This window comes from Equus przewalskii, chromosome 1 (assembly GCF_037783145.1).
Source record: "Equus przewalskii isolate Varuska chromosome 1, EquPr2, whole genome shotgun sequence".
Taxonomy (NCBI): Eukaryota; Metazoa; Chordata; class Mammalia; order Perissodactyla; family Equidae; genus Equus; species Equus przewalskii.
Window position 1 is genome coordinate 147787039 of NC_091831.1, and position 22653 is coordinate 147809691.

Below are 22653 nucleotides of genomic sequence, written 5' to 3' on the forward strand. Positions count from 1 at the left end.
TACAGCTGGAAGAACAGGTCCTCCAGCCCTCGGCCCCGAAGCTCCAGCGCTGGAGGCTGCCCAGGACTCCGCAACCTCCGAGCACCCCACCTCCAGACCTCAGCGACAGTCGCCCTCGGTCCTGAGGCCAGCCGGAGGCGCCCGGCCGCGTTCCCACCCCTGACCCGAACTCACAGCCAGTCTCCTTCTTGATCTCCTCCAGCTCTTCGTCCCGCAGTAACGTGGAGGCCCGAGACCCCATCACCGAGCCGGGAGCCCCTCCGAGAGCCGGGGCGCCAGACGCGACGGCGGTGGCGAAAGGGAGGGAGGGTGTGAGGGGAGGATGGGCCAGGGGTCAAGAAGGGAGACGGCAGCGTTTCCACTGCAGACCGGGGAGGGAACCCAGGGGTGGCGCGCGGAGGAGGGCGGCCCCGAGGACCAGCCAATGAGGAGCGAGGCTGCGCCCGGCGCAGGAGGCGACGTTGATGATCCCGGCTCCAGCCCCGGAATGAATCAGCCCGGCGCCGAGCCGGGCCTCGCCAAAGGCGGGCCACGCCCCCGGAACCGTGATACCACCGGCCTTAAAAGGGCAATGCCACGCTGGCCCTAGCGACCGCAATTAAAAGGGCAACGCCATCGACGCGCCGCTTTACAACAAACTAACCTGCGGCAGGCAGCGTAGCCAACCCGTTTCTCACAGAACTCTCACACTATACATCCCATCCTACAAGGGGTATGGTTTGCGGAGAGAAACAATAAAAACAGACAAAACGTCGCTCCGGGGAACAGCAGGGTGTGTCTCCTGGGAACTGCATGCTGGGAGTTGCAACTCCTCATTTTTCCTGGAGGCCCTCTCTCCTCCCGGCCGCAGGGGGCGCTCGGGAGCCTGCCTCGGTGCAGCGCGCCGATTGGCTCCTCGGGGGACTCCTCGTTCAGCCGCGCTGGCGTCTGGTCTGCGGTGTGGGTTCCCAGCGTTGCGTGCTTTTCTCCAGTTGGGTTTTGGGGCTGTCGCTTGATAACCGTCACCGCGGCTTTAGAACTCCCCGAGAGTTCTTCCTTAACAGAAGTCTCTCCTTTTTTTTAGTTCAAGACTGAAGCTCGAGGAACTCACCATTTGCCCGAAATTGGGACAGGACTTCTCAAACTGCCTTCGGAAAACAAAACAAAACAAAAAACCCTAAAGGCGGAGGACAGTGAATTCTTAATGTATGGCCCGCCCTTTATTTGAAGTTTCTTATTTTGCCTTAAAAATGAGGAATTTTGCATTTTGTTCTTATGGCATATTTTTGTTTGTTTTCTTGAAAACGTTTAAAGCCACCCCTTAGATTAGTGCACCCTCTCAGGTGATCCAGTTCTTTTCCTGGGGCTTCAATGCCTTTACACCGCCTCCCCACCCCTGCCTGGAGGGATGCATTGTACAGAGCCGGTCTGAGATAGGGAAGAAGCAACTTCTGACCACTACTGCCTAGTACCTGAACGGTATGGGACGCTGTCTTAGCCAGCTGCCCAAGTCAACTGAGGTTACTGGTTTTAAGCTTTACCTAAGGCTTTGACGCCTTAGCATGAGGCCTAAATTCTAGCCGCACTGAGCTGTTTTCATGTTTGATCTGCTCTTGTCTGACCTAGTGATGTGTGCCTTCACGTGCAGAGTGTGACATTTTGGATATGTCACGTCTAGAACCCACAGAAGCTTCTTTTTATCTTGCCGGTATAGGTATGATAGAAATACCTTGATGTCAGCGACATGAATGACCCTTTTCTGAGACTACCTTAAGACGGTTTCTAGATCCTTTTTTCTTACTAATCTTGCGTCTTACCATTTGCAGCTGTCCTCAGTCAAAGCTTTCTTTGCTTTGTGTTAACGTTTTTCTGATTTACTTAAGATTTCTTAAGTGTCCTTATGGTTCAAGCGTTTCACAAATTTTTATTTCTTATGTATCTTTTAAAAATATAAATTGTGCCTCTATTAAGGGCTGTTTTTTCCAGTTTTATGTCCTCTTTTGTTTCTGTAAAAATTCCCCTTTTGCCTGTTGGGTTGACTTGAACAAAGAAGAATGATTTTCTCAGGCACTCTGGTGACTTGTTTTATGTTCTTTCTGGATGCGTAAGCCTTGGTCTTGTGCTAGATTACACACATCCTCTGCTAGGGACCTGGTTTTGGGTCAGGTTCCCTACCTTCTAGCTGTTTGACTTTGGGCAGTTGTCTTAAATCTTTAGGCCTCAATTTCTACATCTGTAAATTAGGTAATGGTTGTTGTAGGCAACAAATAATATTTGTGATAATACTTTCTAGACCTTAAAATAGAAAAATATAGGTTATATATCTGGCTAAAAATGCTATGTAACTTCTCACCTTCCTAGTTGAATGAGGCCTTAGTTATTTCATTGTTTCTTTTTTTTTTCTTAAAGATTTTATTTTTCCTTTTTCTCCCAAAACCCCCCAGTACATAGTTGTGTATTTTTAGTTGGGTCCTTCTAGTTGTGGCATGTGGGATGCCATGTCCACGCCCAGGATTCGAACTGGCGAAACCCTGGGCCACTGAAGCAGAGTGTGCGAGCTTAACCACTCGGCCATGGGGCCGGCCCCTCATCACTGTTTTATAGTTAAAGTAAATTGCAAAATTCACTAGTTGACTGTTCCTAGTGTGGCAAAGGCAAGCAGCTTTTAAATTTAAACTACTGTAGAGGAATGTTTATCTGGGGTTCTAAATACAAGGACGTCCAAATAACAGGATTGTTCTAAAAGATACTTTTAAAAAAGGATTCATCTTTTAAATTACAGTATTACACTAAAGAATATAAAAGTATCTATTATGAATGATAGTTATTTCTGCAAGGTAAAGTTTTTTGTGTACATTTCTGCATTGTTATACTTTATGACCATGCATCATTTTTACAAAGACAGTTGAATTTTACAAAACCAATGTATGGCATGTGGCAGTTTAATGTGTCAGGGTGCACGTGACTGGTTGGGTGACAGTACAGCAGTCCAGTCCGTAAGCTGTGACCAGGGTGGGGTGGAATAGCCCTTGCAGTGACATGGCAGCTGGATTGGAAATGCATAAATTGTGATAGTTCTAAGTCACTTACGCTTTGGTTCGTAACAATGTCAAACTGGAAATGTTTCTAATCTAGAAGAGGCTAGATCCAGAAGAGGTTAGATTCCAGGCATTTCTGGGTAAATGGTTTATGGCAGCTTGTCTTGGCAAGTGTTTTGCCAATGTCAGTTTTTTTATTCTTTTAATTTTTTGGTTGGTATTAAGAAGATATATGTATGTGCCATTAGAAAGCATCTAAATGTTCTGCTTGTTCCATTTAGCTAAACAAGGACAGGTGGTATTACACCATTTTATAGACAGAGAAGCCAAGCCTACCTTGCCTGCAGTCTTATAGTTTTCAGTTTCCTGTGTATAAATGAGAGTTGGTGCTTGCAAGGATCCTTTTTCCATTATTATTCTACAAAGATGAACAAATCTGAATCACTCTCATATTTTTATTTTTCTTATCCCTTGCAGGTATGAAGAAAGGGGAAATAACCTTGTTTCCTAAAAAATAGTTTAAAAATCATAGATCTCTTTTATTTTCAAGTGTTTGGATGCTTAAAGATTATTTGAAGACTGCTTTTGGAATCAAAAAGCATGGATCCCAGCAGTGACTACCATTTCCTCAATCAGATTTTGTGGAGAAGGGTGAAACTCACGTTGGTTTGTGGCATCTTTGAGGGAGTGCTCCAGCATGTCGACCCTAACAAGATTGTTGTCCTGAAGAAAGGTCTTATTTTATTTTTCATAATCGTCCGCCTCTTAAGAGATTAATAACTGAGTTTAGGTGATGGCTCTGGACTCCATTAGCAACTGGGAGGGACACATTATTCCTATTTTAGGGGTGAAAAGAAGATTAGAATGGTATTTTCTCTAACAGAACAATGGGGCTCCATATGCTGGCTTGTCCCCACTTCTATACTTTTATTGATGTGATAGTGGAAATTTTCAGCATAGTTTTTTTTAATTGACTACTTCTTTTAATTTCTCTCCTTATGCACTTTGCAATAAAAAATAACCACTCTATTAGATAGAATTGCTTTTGGCTTCAATGACAAATTCACAAAGTCAGTAAGGGGTTAATTACTCTCATGCAAAAAGAAGTCCAGAGGTAGGCTACTGAGGAATAGTGCAGTGGCTCAAAGATGCCAGGAGGGACCAGATGTCTTGTGCTCCTGCTCTCCCACCTCAGCGATCATCTGGTATCCTCATGGTCGCAAGGTAGCCTCTACACCTCCAGCTTCAATTCCAATTTTTTATAAAGGATACAACTCAGGAAGAGCCAAATGGAAGAGATACATAGGGCAAAGTATGTGAGAAGGAGCTTGGAGTTTCCATGTCCTCTGTGGGCATGTTACCTCCTAGCTCCTCTATGTGTTCACCTTGAAACGCCAATATATAGTTTTTTATTCAGCTAGAATATTAACTTGCTGCGGTAGTTGTTTCCTGGCATGATAAGTTTCAAGTTCACGATTGAAACATGTATAAATGGCATTTGAGAGATTAGTATTTTTGTTAAGCCACATTATGAGTTAAAATAGACTTCTATGGGCTAGGATGGGACTATACCAGGCTTTTGCAATATTAATTCATTCAGTAATCATTGATAGTTTTATATTCCAGGCACTATGCTTCGTACCGGAGACATAGATAAGAATAACATGGTCCTTGTCCTTAAAAAAACTTAATCTAATAAGCAGACAGAAAAGTGAGTAGAAAGATATAATACAGTGTGATATCCTCTCTGATGGAGGAACGCACAAGATGCTGTGGAAACACAAAGGTTCAGCTAGTTTAGATGTGGGAGTGGTAGGGTTAGGACAGTGGGGAAGGCTTCCCAAAGGAGGAATTGATGGTGCGACTTCATGGGGTAAGTAAGTGTTAACTGGATGGGAAAAGAGGGAAAGGTGGTTTTAAGCCACTGGTTCTCAAACTTTATCTGTGCATCAGAATCACCTGGAAGACTTGTTGAAACACACATTGCTGGGCCCCCATCCACAAGTTTCTGATGCTTAAGGTCTGGGGTGGAGCCCAAGAATTTGCATTTCTAACAAGTTTCCAGGTGATGCTGATACTGTGCTGGGGAAGCACACTTTGAGAGGTTTATTATTTTAAACAGAAGTAGCAGCATGTACAAAAATATAGAGACATAAAAACTTGGTGCATTTAGAAAACCTAAGTAAATTTCAGTATGAGGCTACGGTGAGAGAGAAGACTGGAGAAGTAAGCATGGGACAAATCAGAAGGAGCTTATATAACATAGCATTTGGACACTACTGAAAGCAATGAGGAACAATCTGAAAGATTTTCTAAGTGGGAGGCATAGAAGCTTTTAGGATAGTTGCCTGAAATTTTTAATGTCATGTCAGTTAAGAACCATGCTCAGCTGCTAGAAACAGATTCACTTCCAGTGGCTTAAACAATTTAGGAGTTTGTTCTCTCGTATAAAAGAAGGCAGGCATCTCAGGGCTACTGTGACTCTCCCCAAAGCTTGTCGGGATCCAAGATTCTTGGATCTCTCCAAGAGAATCCAAGAGATGGATTCTCATCTTTCTGCTCTACCATCTTTAGCACCTGCCTTCAAACCTCAAGGTCATACGATAGCTGGTAGAGTTACAGAGGGGAGGAAGGGTGTTCCCCTCAGCTGAGTCAGTCCCCTTAAAGAGATGCCCTAGAAATCCAGTAGACCACCACTGACCATGGGAAAACTGAGCACAATGATAGCCTGAATAAAAGGCATTGAGTAGACAACAATCAGTAAATTACACGTGCTTGTTTAACGAAACATTCAGTCCAGTGAAGTATTTTAGTATATTTCTCTCTAGTCTTTAATTGCACAGATTTTATATGGTTGACATATTGTCAGGTATATCACATATACAATTTTTTTTTAGTTAAGACTGTAACAAGCATTTTCTCATGTTATTTAAAACTTCAATTTAGTGGCTAAACATTTTAAAGCAAAAAACTTAAAAACTTTTAAAATATTTGTTTTATTTTATAATTATAAATAACACTATATCATTATAATAAGTTATAATTATAAAATGCAGTTTTATATTAATATATTTATGATTATAAATTATAATTATAAAATTTAATATTTCTTATATCTTATTATTATTTTCTTAGGAATAATTCCTAGAAGTGAAATTACTGGTGAAAGTTAGGAATATTTTAAATTTTTTATTTATTTATTTTTTTGGTGAAGATTAGCCCTGAGCTAAGATCTGCCACCAATCCTCCTCTTTTTGCTCGAGGAAGATTGGCCCTGAGCTAACATCTGTGCCAATTTTCCTCTATTTTATATGTGGGATGCCTGCCACAGCATTGCTTGATAAGCAGTGTGTAGGTCTGTGCCTAGGATCTGAACTGGCAATCCCCAGGCCACTGAAGCAGAGCTCACAAACTTAACCACTATGCCACTGGGCTGGCCCCTATTTTAAATGTTTTTGATGAGTATTTCCAAATAGTTTTTCAAAAGGATTGTGCCTTTTTACTCTTGTTACTAGTAATGTGTGTGTGAATTACAGTAAATAATCTAGCACTGGATTTTTTTTTAAATGCTAATATATGTCTTCCCTTAATTTTTGCTAGTTTTATAGGCAAAAAGTGATATTTCATTTTTGCACGTTTAGAAAATACTCCTAAAGAGGTTGAACATATTTCTTTACACTTGTTTCTTAGTTTCATGTGCCATCTGGATGAAGCAGGGAGTGATGTCACTATGACAGCAGTGTGAAGGAAGGATTGAAGGAGGGAGAAACTCAGGCAAGGAGAATAGACAGGGAACTATTCAGACAATCAAGGGACCTGACAAAGGGAAATGATGGGGTCGGAGTTAAGGCTCGGCAAGGAATGGAGATGAGAAGATGGATTCTAGAAATGCTTAGGAGATGGGATAAGCAACCTAGTAATCAATTAGATCCTCAAAGACAATGGAAAGTAGTTCCCACATTTATGACTCAAATTAGGCGTATAGTGCTGTTATTAACTGATAGAAATGGGAAGAGGAGCAGATTGGTTAGACACTGGGAGAAGATAATGATCTCAGTTTGCAAATCTTACAGAAAGTCAGCTATTAGTAAGTTGAAAGTGAGAGTGGAGCTTAGAGAAATAATCCATTCTGGAGAAATAATGGATGTCAGGACAACTAGGAAGTAGATGTGATCATTCAAGGAGAAGGAAAAAGGATGAAGAACATGATCCTGGGGCCAATTAAGGTGTAAGGGGCAAGCAGAGGTGGTATAGGTAGCTAAGGAGATTGGAAGGAGAAAATCAGGGACAGTGTAACTCTGGTTACTAGATGTGTGTTAAGATCACTGAGGCCTGGGCTTAAATCCTAACTCTGTCTTTTATTAGTGGTGTGATCTTCAGCCTTTCTGAGCCTCAGATTCCTCATTAATGGAGATAGGCATTATGTTACTGGAGAATTAAATGTAGGCAAATAATTAGCACGGTGCCTGGCTCACAGCAGGTGCTCAGTATGGTAGCTCTAGGTAATTAGCATGAAAAGAACTAAACACGAAGAGTGTCCTGTAAGCCAAAGAAGAAAGGAGAGAACAGTATTGTCAAAGCATGCATGGGAGCCAAGTATGATAAGACTGTGAGCTTTTTTTTGGATTTGACACATAGGCAGTTGGTGATCTTTGACCTCAGTAAGAAGATATTCAGTGAAACAGTGAGGGTTGAACTCAGTTATTTGGGTTTGCCAAGAGATATGGAAATATACAGCCACTGTGAGCACTTCCAGGTAGAAAAATGATACCATATTGTAGGCATGACATCCAAACTTCTTACCTACTCACAGAGGAGCCATGTATTTGGGCCAGGAGTTGGATTGTTTTCCCTGACAATTAATATTTTCCAGCAGGAAGCATGACATGGTGATCTAGTGGTTAAGATTTGGAGCTCTCACTTCTGTAGCCTGGGTTCATTTTCTGGTCAGGGAACCACACCACCCATCTTTTGGTTGTGATACTGTGGTGGCTCCCTGTTGTTGTGATGCTGAAAGTTCTGCCACTGGTATTTCAAATACCAGGAGGGTCACCCATGGTAGACAGTTTTCAGCAGAGCTTCCAGACTAAGATAGGCTGGGAAGGACCTGGCTACCCACTTCCGGAAAAATTGGCCCTGAAAACCCTATGAATAGCAGTGGAGCATTGGATATAGTGCCAGAAAGTGAGAGGATGGCCAAAAAAGACAGGGCAGGGTTCTGCTCTGCTGTACACAGGGTGTCTAGGAGTGGGAATCGACTCCATGGCACTAATTTTTTTAAAAAAAGCATAACGTGAAACAGAGTGTGGACTCTAGAAGTAGTCAGGTGCCTTAAATTTTTTCTGGAGTTCAGTGGAGTGAAGATCAAGACATGTAATAAATAGATAGTCCGTAGCCCCAAGGGCCTTAGAATATTTTTGGGGGAAATTTAAATTCAGTGTACTACTACTGCCCTTTTAGTTTCTCTTGGACCCTTCTGGGGTTCCCTCTGTTCTTTATACTACCTATTTCAAGACTATAGCTTTGTAATTTATCATCTTCACCCCTTGGGGAAAATAATTTGGGGATTTTTATAAAACTTGGATTTGAGCACTTTTGAGAGATATCATATTTTCTTACAGTTTTAGGGAATATTATTTTTTATTAACCAAATGAATTGTTTTCTATAACAGTGAAGAATGTGGAGACTGGTCGAAGTGTCCCAGGCGTGAAGATGTTTTTTGGGCATGAGATTGTAAATGGTGAGAACTTCCTGTTCCCTAAATGCTGGTGTTGGGGTTTGCAGAAGTAGTGAACTCAGTGCTCTGCCCTGTTCCATTATTTGAAAAAACAAAAATGAGACATCTTGCCTTTAATATTGCATTTATGAATTCTTAAGGTTGGTATTTGAGAATTGACCCTTATCTTACTATTTCGGTGGTACCATGAACAGAATAGTCTTAGAGAATTTTGATCATCTTGGTTTTACACTGTGAGGGCTGCTGGTGCTCATTACTAGAGACTCAGCCAGCAGGCAGAGTTAGGAATCTCATCAGAAAGGAATTGTCTTGCTCAGCAAACGAGTCGAACACTACAGGTTCACGTTACATTCACAGACCCTTATCTGAAACCTTGGGGCCAAATGTTTCAGAATAAAGAATTGTTCCAGATTTTTGGAAAGCCTAACACAGGGTATATACTGTTCATATTGCATAACACCTCAAGCAGGTCTGGGCAGCACTCTGTAATAAAACACATTTCTACAGAGAAGTGAGAGGATAATCATGCTAAGTGGAATAAAATAGGACTCTAAATAGTATGTCGGTTCAGGTTTTGCTGCCAAGAGAGTTACAAAAAATTTTTGGTTTTCAGAGCTTTTCTGATTTTGGAATTCCAGGAACCAGCCCTGTTCGTTATTTCTGCCAGCAAAAGTCATTTGGCGAAACTAGGTCCAATTTTTTGCCTAAAAGAGTAGATATAGAAGCTCATCTGGTCATTGTGCTTCAGACAAACCAAATGGGATGAGAGAAAAGGGTTGGGAGTAAGAACTGTTCTTGCTTTCAAGAGCTCAAAAGCAGAGAGCTCTCCAGGGAAGGAGTCGATCAGTGCGGAATGGAGGGGGTAGAGGAATGGGAGATCTGGGACCTCACAGAGCTGGGCATTTCTTACCATTGGGGTAGACGTGAGGAGAGGCGAGGACTCCTGTAAATGAGAGGTTACTGCTGCTTGAAAGATTACTTTGTTTAGTGAGAGAAGTGGAATTTAGGGAGCAATGAAAATCTCACCAAATTAATGACTGCCAATCCAGACCTACTTCAAAGCAGACAAGTCCAACCAGCTATCTAACTGTCTTTTCTCACTGAGTACACTACTGTCAATACTCTTTGTCCCTTGAACACCTTTTTATAATGGTGGCGATGGTGGCTTTGGTAGTGGGATTCTTGATTATGTTTTAACTATTAACCTTTGCAGTGGAGCGGAGCTCCAGACTGGGACAAAGCCAGGCTATGGATGGGTTTATAAATAAAAGGGAAGGAATCACTGCGACCATGTCCCTACTCGGGAGAAGGCTGACCACTGCCCAGCTTTGTGACCTGTATACATGGATTTCGTCTCCTCCTAATTCTTTCTCAGGACTTGGCCTTTGTTCATAATTTTTAAGCTCAAAGGATGGCTGTGACTCAGTCAGCCAGGCAGGGGTCTCCCTGGAAAGCACTTTGAATAAGAATTATCAAGATGAAGGATAATAATTGACTAATCAGTGTTTTTAGTGAATTTCACTTTGTCCCAGACTCAACACTTGTAGATAGTGCAGGGGAAAGAGACATTTGAAACACAGTGGCCGCTGAGAGGCTTTTTCCCTGAAAAGTGCCTATGTGTACTTAATTGGATCTAAGATGCCATTAATTATAGGGTGGACTATTACTTTTCCGACCCTAAGAAAGAAAAAGAACCTGCCAATAAACTGTCATGTGCTGTAAATCATATTCAATTTCAGAGCTGTTTAAAATGTGCATCTTAGACTCAGTGGTATACAGTATTTCCCTACGTTCTCCGCACTGTTAGGTTAAAAATAAATGGCTTCAGAATCTCTGTGTAATGTTTCTCTCATATTTCTTTTGTGATTTTCAGCCTAGCTTTTATTACCTTTCATGTCACTGAACTATTAATGCACCAGCCTGTGAGAGTGAAAGGGACAAATCTGTGAACGATTTAAGAGAAAACCCCCAAACAGTACACTGTGTGAGGGAAAGTGCCTTAGGATGGGAATGAAGAGGAAAGAAAAGATATCTCTAGGACCAATCTGCGTGACCACAAAGGTGCCCTGGAACCAAAAGGGTAAAAGGAACATGTAGAGAGGTTCCTAATCCTGCTAAATGACCAAGGCAGCTTCATGGGGACCTAATATTAGGAGTCTTCAGTACATTGGATAGTCTTTTCTGCTATATTTATTGCTGGCCACTGAAGGCCTCTATGGACTAACATTTCATTTCCAATTACTGTTTGTGGTACGTGGTCAGACTGTAAGTTGGAGGAGACGGGGGTGGTTAACTGCTTTCAGATGGGGAACTCTGTTGGACATCATTTGGTTATTTTACAGTGGAACTACTGGATGAAGTGGAACAAGGTGCAGTGAGAGAAAAGGCATCTTCTGTTAGGTATGATGGAATAATTTTCTTAGCTATGATGTTACCCAAGTGTACATGTTAGGGTAGAAAGCCTTAACTCCAGTTCACTAGCTGTGTAATTCCTAAAATGGCCTGAGGTAATAGAAATGAGAAGAAATAGATGGATGTTTTCTTCCATCTTTAGATGGTATCTTCAAATCAAAGTAACAGTGGATGAATGGGTCCTCTATGAAATGGGGGTCCAGAGTCCTTACCATTGATGTGTCGCACAATCTGTGTATGGCATCAGCAACAAAAAACAAGTTCACCTGAGTGTTGTTTTCTGTAAGCATAGTCTAAATACAGAAAGAACCAAGACAGATAAAATGAAAGATGAAGACCTAAATGCATGTGAGCCTCCTTCTCCTGCCCCTGAGGCACCGAGCACCTCTCTGCTGAATGGCCTCAAGTACAGCCTGTCAGGTGAGTACCAGGGCTCTGTATTTTCCGGGCTCTCTTTATTGTGGTTCAGAACTCTTCAGAGTTGGTGTAACCCTGAGTCAAAGTTCTATATGGAATGCACAGCTGCGCCATTGCTTCAAGACTCTGAATTAAGATAAAATATCGTGATTCATTTGTTTATTTAATATTTGAGTGCACACTATATGCCAAACATTTGGGATACCGAAGTGTGGTATCCCTGCCTTCATTGAGCTCTGGTGCAGGAAACAGACACTAAATAAGATAAATGAGTATAATATATAGTATGCTAATGACAAATGCTAAGGCGAAAAAAAAGAGAAGAAAGACAAGAAGTGTGTGGAGAGGGTGGTTTTACTATTTTAGTGTGTTCTGGACAAGCCTCGCTGAAATGGTGACATTTGAGTAAAGGCTGATGGAGGTGAGGGATTGAGCTGTAGGGGTATACAAGGAAAATGTTTTTTAGGCAGAAAAAAGAAGAAGTACAAAGGCCCTGCGATAGGAACACGCCAGGATCTTGAAGGAGCAGGAAGGAGATCAGTGTAGCTGGAGCAAGGAGAGAAGTAGTAGGACATGAGGTGGGGTGAGTGGATCACGGAGGACTTTGTAGATCATTGAAGGGGTTTTAGCTTCTACACCGAAGTGAAAAGAGAAGCTATTGGAGGATTTTTTGGTTGTATCATTTTCCTAATCATGAAGGATGTTGAGAATCTTTTCATGTACTTATTTACTCTCTGAATATCTTTGGTGAAATATCTGTTCACATTTTTTGCTCATTTTCTTATTTGTTTTCTTACTATTCTGTGGTGAGAGTTCTTTATGTGTTCTGGATACAAGTCCTTTCTCAGGTACATGCTTTGCAAATATTTTCTCCAAGTCTGTGATTTGTCTTTTCATTCTCTTAAAGTCTCTCTCAAAGAGCAGACATTTTAAATGTTGACAAAGTACAATTTATCCATTTTTTTTCTTTTATGGATTATGCTTTTGATGTCATATCTAAGAAAGTTTTTCCTAACTCAAAGTAACAAAGATTTTCTCCTATGTTTTCTTCTAGACATTTCATAGTTTTAGGTTTTACGTTTAGGTCTATGATCCATTTTTAGTTAATTTTTGTATATGATATGAGCTATGGATCAAGGTTCTTTTTTTTTTTTTTTTTTTTTTTGCACATGGATATCCAATTGTTTCAGCATCATTTATTTAAAAAACTATATTTTCTCCACTCAGTTGCCTTTGCACTTTTGTCAAAAATCAGTTGTCCATATATGTGTAGGTTTGTTTCTGGACATTCTATTCTGTTACATTGATCTATTTTTCTGTTTACACCAATGCTAGACTGTTTTCTTTACTCTTGATTTATGATAGACCTTGAAGTCAGGTAGTGTTAGTTCTCCAACATTGTTCTTTTTCAAAGCTGTTTTGGCCATTCTGTGTTCTTTGCATTTTCCTGTGAATTTTAGAATCAACTTGTCAATTTCTACCCAAAAAGCCTGCTGGAATTTTTATTGGGATTGCATTGAATTGATAGACCAGTTTGGGAAATATTGGCCTTAACCAATATGCCAGTTGGAATATTCTGCAATCCATTAACCCAGGATATCTATTTATTTTAGATCTTTAATTTCTCCGCAATGTTTTATAGTTCTCAGTGGATAAGCCTCACAAATCTTTTGCTATACTTATCCCTAAGTATATCATATTTTATACTATTATAAATGGTATTTTTTAAAAAATTTATTTCCCGTTGGAGAGTTTTGAGTAGAAGAGTAACATGATCTGACTTCTGTTTTAACAAAATCACTCTGGATGCTGTATAGATACTGAAAGAAGGGCAAAGGTAAAAGCATGACTACCAGTTAGGAGGCTATTGAAATAATTTTAAGATAAGTGGGTATGGTGGCTTGGACCCTAGTAGTGGCAGTGTGGTTGGTAAGAAGTGGTGGAATTCTGGATGTATGTTGAGGTGGAGCCAACACGATATGCTGATAGATTGGATGTGGGTATTAGAGAAAGAGAGGAATCAAGGATGGCTTTAGGAGTTTGAGCTTGAGCAGCTTTAAGTATGGAGCTGCTGTTAAACTAACATGGGAAAGACTATGGGTGGAAAAGGTTTTGGGGAGATGATTAGGAGTTTAATTTTGGTCAACGTAAGTTTGAATATAAGCCGAGAGATGAGGAGAAAGGTCTGAAATTGAGATATAAATTTGAGAGTTAGCCTATAGATGATATTTAAAGGCTTGAGACTAGATCAGATCACCAAGAGAGTGAGGATGGGTAGAAGAAAGAAAGAGGTACAGGGGCTGTGTCCTGTGCCACTCCAAAGTTTTAGCGGTTGGGAGATGAAGAAGAACTATGTGTTATGCTATACGTCTAATCTTTTAAATCACATCATTGAAAAAATGATTAACTGTCAGGACCCAGAGAATTCCAAAAATGTTGGCATTGGCCCATATCCAGGACTAACTTATTTTAAGTTGTTATTTTTTATTATGAACATGCTTTTAAGAAGTGCATGTCTTAAAGTATTCAAGACATAAACCTATGAGGAAGGAAACATTACTGGATTATCACAGAAAGTGACTAAATAGTCCAGTTCATAAGATTATCATTGGTGGGGCTTTTGTTGATTTTTCAGTTGACAAACAGGATGCTAATAGTGTTCACTGTATGATGGGCCGACGCAGGTGATAATGAAATAACATTAGACATTTGAGTTGCAATAGAGTAGGAGTTTATGAGTACGACTAAAATTAGTGGGAGGGCTATCCTATTACCAAGGAACAGAAATATATCTAATGCCATCATTCTCCTGTAGAAGAAGAGGAGGTGACATACAACGTCATCGATCAGTTCCAGCGGAAGTTTGGTGCTGCCGTGAGTATCGCCCTCAGTCATTCCCAGTATCGTCTGTATATGGGTGTCACGTCTGTGTCTCATAAATTTCTCTCTTTATTATAAGATCGTTGATATTTTCTCTAATAATTCAACAAAATACGTGAGTGCCTGCTATATGCCAGACATTGTTCTGAGGTCTGGGGTAAAACAATAATCAAGACAAAGTTCCAGCCCTCAAGGAGCTTACATTTTAATGCAAGAAAATAAACAAATAATTGTATATCATGGTGATAAGTGCTATGAAGAAAAATAAAGTGTGGTATGGTGAATAGAGAGACAGGGAGTTACTATTTTATATAGGGTGGACAAAAGAGGTGACATTGGAACAGAGACCTGAAAGAAGTAATGGAGCTGCCATGTGGATATCTAGGTAGAGAACTTAAGGGGCCAGCCCTGTGGTGTAGTGGTTAAGTTTGGCATGCTCTGCTTAGGCAGCCCAAGTTCACAGGTTTAGATCCCAGGCACAGACCTACATCACTCATCAGCTATGCTGTGGCGGCAACCCACATATAAAATAGAGGTAGACTGGCACAGATGTCAGCTCAGGGTGAATCTTACTCAGCAAAAAAAAAAAAAAAAAAAAAAAGAATTTAATGGAGGAGTAATTAGCAAGTACAAAGGCCCTGAGGCTAAAGCACACTTGAACAGCAGGGAGGTCAGTGTGGCAGGACCACAGTGAAGAAGAGTGATAGGAAATGGAAAGGAGCAGGAGGCAGATCAGGTAGGGCTTTTCAGACATCGTAAGGATTTTGAGTTTGACCTGAGTGAAATGGAGAGCCGTTGGCAGTTTTAGAGGAGAGTCAGAAAATTTTTTGCTTATATTTTGAAAAGACCATTCTAGATGATTTATTTAGGCAATTTTTCTATAATCATTTATTAATTTGAGATGTCACAGTAACTAATTATTTAGCCTAGGGTACGGTTCACAGATGGGCTTCAGGAGAGTTCTTAAGCTTTCTGTGTAGGTGCAAGCTTGTGCTTCCATATGCACAGGTGCATTTTCTAAGGGAGAGTTAGCTTTCAACAGATTCTTCTTTTCTTTTTTTTTTAACAGCTTTATTGAAATATAATTCACATGCCATAAAATTCACCAATTTAAAATGTACAGTTCACTGGCTTTTAGCATATTCACTGAGTTGTACAGCCATCACAACAATGAATTTTAGAACATTGTCGTTACCCCAAAAAGAAACCCCTTATTCCTTAGCTCTTATCTCTAACCCCTCCCCAAATCCCCAGACCCTGGCAACCACTCATCTATTTTCTACCTCTTTGGATTTTCTTGTTTAGGACCTTTCATGTAAATAGGATCATACAATACATGGTCATTTGTGGCTGAATTCTTCTGCTTAGCGTAATATTTTCAAGATTTATCTATGTTATAGCATGTATCAGTATTTCACTTATTCTTATTGCCAAATAATATTCTTTTGTATGGATAAAACCACATTTCATTTATCCTTTCACCATTTGATGGACATTTGAGCTGTTTCTACTTTTTGGTTGTTATGAATAATGCTGCTATGAACATTCATGCACAGGTTTTTGTGTGGACATATGTTTTGATTTCACCTGTATAGATACCTAGGAGTGGAATTGCTGTGTCCTGTAGTAACTCTAGGTTTAACTTTTTGAGGATTGGCCATATTATTTTCCAAAGCTGCTGCACCATTTTACATTCCCACCAACAGAATATGAGAGTTCCAATTTCTGCACAGTCTTGCCAACACTTGTTCTCTGCCATTTTGATTATACCCATTCTAGTGGTATCTCATTGTGGTTTGGATTTGCATTTCTCTGGTGGCTAATAATGTTGAGCATCTTTTCATGTGCTTCTTGGCCATTTCTATATCTTCTTCAGGGAAATGTCTATTTCTTTGCCATTTTTTAATTGAGTTATAAGAATTCTTTATATATCAACAGATTTTTTAAAAGGTCCATGACAACAACAAAAAGACGAGATAAGAACTTTTGCTCTAGAAATTTGAAGAGGTACTTGGAAATTCTTATCAGTAGGGAAATACAGCTTTCGTTCCCAGTTCTGCAGCCTTCTTCTTGTTGATTAAGCATGGAATTGAAATTCAGTCTCCTTTTTCTCATCATCGATAAAAGATACTCAGAATGTAGAACACTTTGTGCCCTCTAAAGGAAGATATTGTGCTAGTGTAAGTCACCGTGCCCTTCTATTCTTGAGTAATTTACTTACCTGTAAAATGAGGAGAATCTTGTATCATGTAGATATTTTCATGGATTATGGATTATGGATTAAGGGTCTTAGAATTGTATAATGTTTTGAAATAGGATAAGATTAGAGATAACCAAAGGACCAGCCTGTGCTCCCAGGATACCACCATTTCAGTTTTGAGTAGTCTAATGAATCCAAGACTAAGGGGCCTGTTGAGTCCTGGTTTCTCTCATTCTGAACGGTAGATACTGTGAGACTCACCCACTACGTGAGTAAATTGCCCTGTGTTAGGGCATTGTTCTTTGCATGAGGAATCTGGTCACAAAAACTAGAAATCTTTTCCTGTAGCATCAGTAGTAACAAAAGGTATCTGAGTTTTCAAGTTTTATTAACATTTGGGATATGAATGATTTATTTGCCAGTTGTGAAATAATTTTGCAAAAACTAAACAAAGGATCGGAAGCATTCAGTGTGATTTGTGCGTGTATGTGTGTGTGTGTGAAGCAGACTCCTGTTTTGGATTAGTCAAATTTTGTAAGTTTAAAAAAGATGATCCACTTTGTTTATTGCTAGCCATTCACTTGTGCCATTTGTGAGGTCGTAATTGCAACATTCATTCTCTGGAGGTTTTTATTTTCTTCCTTTCTCACCAGATGCTCCACATCAAGAAGCAGAGTGTCCTGAGTGTGGCAGCAGAAGGAACTAATGTGTGTCGTCATGGGAAACTATGTTGGCTTCAGGTAAAAGATAGATTTTTTAAGACTTTTTATTTTGAAATAATTGTAGATTCATTGGCAAATTTATTTTGTCTTTTTTATGTCACCCCAGTGTCACTGTCCTATAACTTGTTTGGAATGTCTTTCACTCTTCTAGTACTCAGTTTATTCTTTTCAAAAGGAAAGAGCTTCTGTCTCTTTATACGTTTACGTTTGTCATCATCATTGCTGTCTCACAGGCTCTGTTCAAGGGCCTCTTTCCAGCTCTGTTCTCGTACTTTAGATGTACGAAGAGTTTCTTATCTTCCCTTCTGGTTGGTAGCCTTCCACAGCAAGTTTCTGCCACATCATTTTCATTTTTTTGGACCTGGGAGATGTCAGATGAGGGTCCCTATTATATCAAAAGAAGTTTGTAGTGAGCTTTGAATAGCTGGAGGATGTTTAGCCACTTTCGGCTCAAACTCAGCAGCATCAGTATTTAAGGGGGGCCAAAAAGCAGGCTCAATCCCAAACCAGTGTCTTCTATGCTTTGAGTCAGGACCTACCTCCCCCTACTGAGAGAATACTTTTCATTAGGCTTGGCAGTCTGCCCTCCTGAACACCTCCCTCTGGAATGCTCGCCTTCTCAAAGGGAAAGGAATGGAGGGATAAAGCCCAGTTTTGCTCAAGGATTAGATCCCCTTTCTTGTTCTATGCACTTTCTAGGTATACCTTAGCTTTTAGATAACCAGGTTTGAGTTAACCACACAAATGCAAGATACTGAAAACAAACCTCCACAAGCAACAAAAGCAAAAATAAACAAATGAGACTACGTCAAACTGAAAAGCTTCTCACAGTAAAGAAAGAATCAACGAAATGAAAAGGCACCCTGTAGAATGGGAGAAAATATTTGCAAGCCATATATATGATAAGGGGTTAATATCCAAAATATATAAGGAACTCATGTAACTCAATAGCAAATAAAAAAAAAATAAATAATCCAATTTAAAAATGGGCAAAGGACCAGAATATATAAATCTTTGTATATCCAAAGAAGATACACAAAATGCCAACAGGTATATGAAAAGATGTTCAACATCGCTAATCATCAGGGAAATGCAAATCAAAACCACAATGAGATGTCATCTCACACCTGTTAGAATGGCTCTTATCAAAAAGACAAGGGATAAGTAATAGCCAAGATGTGGAGAAAAGGGAACAACCCTTGTGCACTGTTTGTGGGAAAGTAAATTGGTGCAGCCACTATGGAAAACAGTATGGAGGTTGCTCAAAAAATTAAAAATGGAACTACCATATGGTCCAGCAATCTTACTTCTGGGTTTATATCCAACGGAAATGAAAACAGGATCTCAAAGAGACACCTGTGTTCCCAGGTTTATGTTGCAGCAATATTACATTATTTACAATGCAGCAATATTACAGCATTATTTACAATAGCCAAGATCTAGAAACAACCTAAGTGTCCATGAATAGATGGATGGATAAAGAAAATGTGGTAAGGGGCTGGCTCAGTGGCGCAGCAGTTAAGTGTGCACGTTCCGCTTCAGCAGCTCAGGGTTCGTCGGTTTGGATCCCGGGTGCGGACATGGCACCGCTTGGCAGGCCATGCTGTGGTAGGCATCCCACATATAAAGTAGAGGAAGATGGGCACGGATGTTAGCTCAGGGCCAGTCTTCCTCAGCAAAAAGAGGAGGATTGGCAGCAGATGTTAGCTCAGGGCTAATCTTCCTCAAAAAAAAAAAAAAAGAAAGAAAGAAAGAAAGAAAGAAAGAAAATGTGGTAAATGTATACATTGGAATCAGCCATAAAAAAGAAAGAAATCCTGCCTTTTGTGACAACATAGATGAACCTGGAGGGCATTATGCTAAGTGAAATAAATCAGACAGAGAAAGACAAATACTGTATGCTCTCAGTTATATGTGGAATCTAAAAAACCAAACTCATAGAAACAGAGAATATATTGGTTGCCAGGGGTGAGGGGTGGAGGAAATGAGTGAAGGTGGTCAAAAGGTACAAACTTCCAGTTATAAGATAAATAAGTTCTAGGAGTCTAATGTACATGGTGATTATAGATAACAATACTGTAGTAAATACTTGAAAGTTTCTAAGAGTTGATCTTAAAAGTTCTCACCTCAAAAAGAAGATAACTATGTGAGGTGATAGACGTGTTAACAACACTTACTGTGGTAATCATTTCGTAGTATATACTTATATCAAATCATCACAACTTAAACTTACACAATGTTATACGTTAATTATATCTCAATAAAGATGAGGGGAAAAGAAACCAAACCAAAACCTCTCTCTACCAAAACAAAAGGGTGCTCCCTTGGGCAGCTCTAGGTTATTTCCTAATTTGTCCTGTTTGGTTGTCTAGGTACCAGAGGGGACATTCAGTTGATTACAATTGTTCTCTTGTGACTGGAAGGAAATTAATGGGCACATTTTCTCCAACCAGGTCTTTGGGTTTATATGTTAAATTTTTTTAATCAAAGTATCACATGGCCTATTTATTAAAAGAAAAAAAATCAAACACAGTCATGCATCATTTAATGATGGGAGTACGTACTGAGAAATGCATCATTAGATCATTTCATCGTTGTGCAAACATCATAGAGTGCACTTAAACCTAGATGGTATATAGCCTACTGTGCACCTGGTCTATATGGTATTAATCTATGGGACCATCATCACACATGTGGCCTATCGTTGACCAAAACATCATTCAGCACATGACTGTAATGGTAAAAAGGCTTATAAGGAAACAAAAATCCTCACTCTACCTGCTTCTTCAGAGATCTGCTATTTTTTTTTTAGAATCTAATAACAGGGTTATTAAAACAAAGTACATTTGTGTAACACTTTACAAAGCACTTTGACACATGTTATCTCATTTACAGTTTTCATTTCATTCTCCTTCTGAGAGTCCTGTGATGTGAATGTTAATCCATTTGATGATGTCCCAGGGGACCCTTAAGCTGTCTTCATTTTTTTCATTCTTTTTTCTTTTTTCTTCTCAGATTGGGTGAGTTCCACTGCTTTGTCTCCAAGTTTACTTATCCTTTCTTCTACTTCATCTAGTCTGCTGTTGAACCCCTCTAGTGTATTTTTCAGTTCAGTTATTGTATTCTTCAGCTCAGTGACTTCTTATATTTTCTTATATTTTCCATCTCTCTGTTGAAGTTCTCACTATGTTCATTCATTCATCTCCCCAGTTCAGTGAGGATCTTTATGACCATTACTTTGAACTCTATCAGGTAAATTACTTATCTCCATTTCATTAAGGCTTTTTTCTTAGGTTTTATCTTGTTCTTTCATTTGGAACGTATTCCCTTGTTTCTTCATTTGCTTGACTCTCTGCGTTGGTGAAGGAGTGGCCTCATGTAAGAGCGGAACCTTGTCATTCAACCCTGCCTCCGCTCCTGGTTGTCTCTCAAACCTCTGTGCTTGTCTAAGCAGCCTGCTTTATTTTTAATGGCTCCCAGTAGTTGAGGGTGTGTCAAGACCTGTCAGTGTCACAAAGGGGAGAATCTCAGCATCTAGCTTCAGGCTGACTGGAAGCTAGACCCTCAGACGTCAACTTTTAAAAGTATTCAAATATATACAGTCCTGATATACAGTCCTGTCTCCTTACACAGACTTCCAGTCCATCCCCCTATTTCCAGCTCCTTACTTTTCTTAGTATCTGCACATTTAATTCCTAAACCTTTATTTTGTTCTTTTGTTTCTTTGTTATGTTTAGTTTTCCCTAGTCTGCTTCCTTTCTGTCAGTATTTCCCACTGTTTTTCTTTAACTTTCAATTATTTAAATGTTTATCTTCATCTGTGGTCAAATATTTTCAGATATAATAATATATCTTAAGATGAAGGTAGCAAACATTTGTTGAGTCATAAAGTGTTTTTAATATCCTTTGACCCACTTCTCAGGGCTACTTCCAGGAATCTATTGTAAATAATTAAAAATATGAAGAAAAAAATTATGTGAGAACCTATTCATCTTGGCATCATTTATAATGCTGAAAAATCAGAAACCACTTAAATAGTTAACAGTAAGAGACGTTACAGTACATTTGATAGATCTTATGCAGCTGCCAAAAATTGATGACAAATGCAATATAGGAAAATGTTTGAAAGTTTATGAGTGGAAAAAGAAGGATATAGATTTGAATGCATATTATTAGAGCCATATACCTTTTTTGCATACGAAAAAATGGAAGGGGTTGTTATATGACATGCATGATTCACTGAAGAAATGTATAACAGTGTCCATATGCCTGGCTCTGTTCTAGTTATTGCTTGTAAATGGTGAATCTGACGTAATCTTTTCTCTCGCAGAGTTTACAGTGTGGCAGAGAATTATTTTCCAAACTCTTGTAATGTGTCTATTCAACTTTTATAATTAAGGAGGTAGGGGGCCTGGCCCAGAGGCACCGCGGTTAAGTTCACACGTTCCGCTTCTCAGTGGCTCAGGGTTCGCCGGTTCAGATCCCAGGTGCGGACATGGCACCACTTGGTAAAAGCCATGCTGTGGTAGGCGTCCCACATATAAAGTAGAGGAAGATGGGCATGATGTTAGCTCAGGGCCAGTCTTCCTCAGAAAAAGAGGAGGGGGGCTGGCCCCGTGGCCGAGTGGTTAAGTTCGCACACTCCGCTGCAGGCGGCCCACTGTTTCATTGCTTCAAATCCTGGGCACGGACATGGCACTGCTTATCAAACCACGCTGAGGCAGTGTCACACATGCCACAACTAGAAGGACCCACAACAAAGAATATACAACTATGTACCGGGGGCTTTGGGGAGAAAAAAAGGAAAAAATAAAATCTTTAAAAAAAAAAAAAAAAAAAAGAGGGGGCTGGCCCCATGGCCGAGTGGTTAAGTTCGCGCGCTCCGCTGCAGGCGGCCCAGTGTTTCGTTGGTTCGAATCCTGGGTGCGGACATGACACTGCTCGTCAGACCACGCTGAGGCAGCGTCCCACATGCCACAACCAGAAGGACCCACAACGAAGAATAGACAACTATGTACTGGGGGGCTTTGGGGAGAAAAAGGAAAAAATAAAAATAAAAAAAATAAATAAAAATAAAAAAAAAAAAAGAGGAGGATTGGCAGTAGTTAGCTCAGGGTTAGTCTTCCTCAAAAAAAAAAAAAAAAAGGAGGTAGGGAAAAAGAGAAGGGATTGACCATTTAGGTGTCAAATTCTAGCAAACAACATGAAAGTCCGAGAATGGGTGCCAGACAGGCCTGGCAATTGCAGCTGTATCAACAGTTAACTCC

The 22653-nt window shown here is 40.0% G+C and overlaps 2 protein-coding genes across 14 annotated transcripts in view; one reads left to right on the forward strand and one right to left on the reverse strand.

Annotated features, from left to right (window-relative positions):
• Positions 1-427, reverse strand: part of CHP1 (calcineurin like EF-hand protein 1) — a 41747-nt gene extending 41320 nt beyond the window's left edge. Inside the window, exon 1 of the mRNA XM_008539888.2 lies at positions 175-427. Within this exon, the coding sequence (XP_008538110.1) occupies positions 175-241 (67 nt within the window). The 5' untranslated portion in view covers positions 242-427. The remainder of the gene's footprint in view (positions 1-174) is intronic.
• Positions 424-22653, forward strand: part of EXD1 (exonuclease 3'-5' domain containing 1) — a 31658-nt gene continuing 9428 nt past the window's right edge. Inside the window, exons 1-8 of one of the 13 annotated variants that reach the window (XM_008539868.2) lie at positions 424-772; positions 1064-1185; positions 3568-3750; positions 8690-8758; positions 11098-11155; positions 11460-11587; positions 14400-14458; positions 17318-17404. In XM_008539868.2, the coding sequence (XP_008538090.2) occupies positions 3618-3750; positions 8690-8758; positions 11098-11155; positions 11460-11587; positions 14400-14458; positions 17318-17404 (534 nt within the window). In that variant the 5' untranslated portion in view covers positions 424-772; positions 1064-1185; positions 3568-3617. Of the gene's footprint in view, positions 773-815; positions 940-1062; positions 1186-3494; positions 3751-8689; positions 8759-11097; positions 11156-11459; positions 11588-14399; positions 14459-17317; positions 17405-22653 lie in introns of those variants that run through there. The other 12 variants (XM_008539874.2, XM_070583874.1, XM_070583871.1 and 9 more) reach the window with 12 other exon arrangements.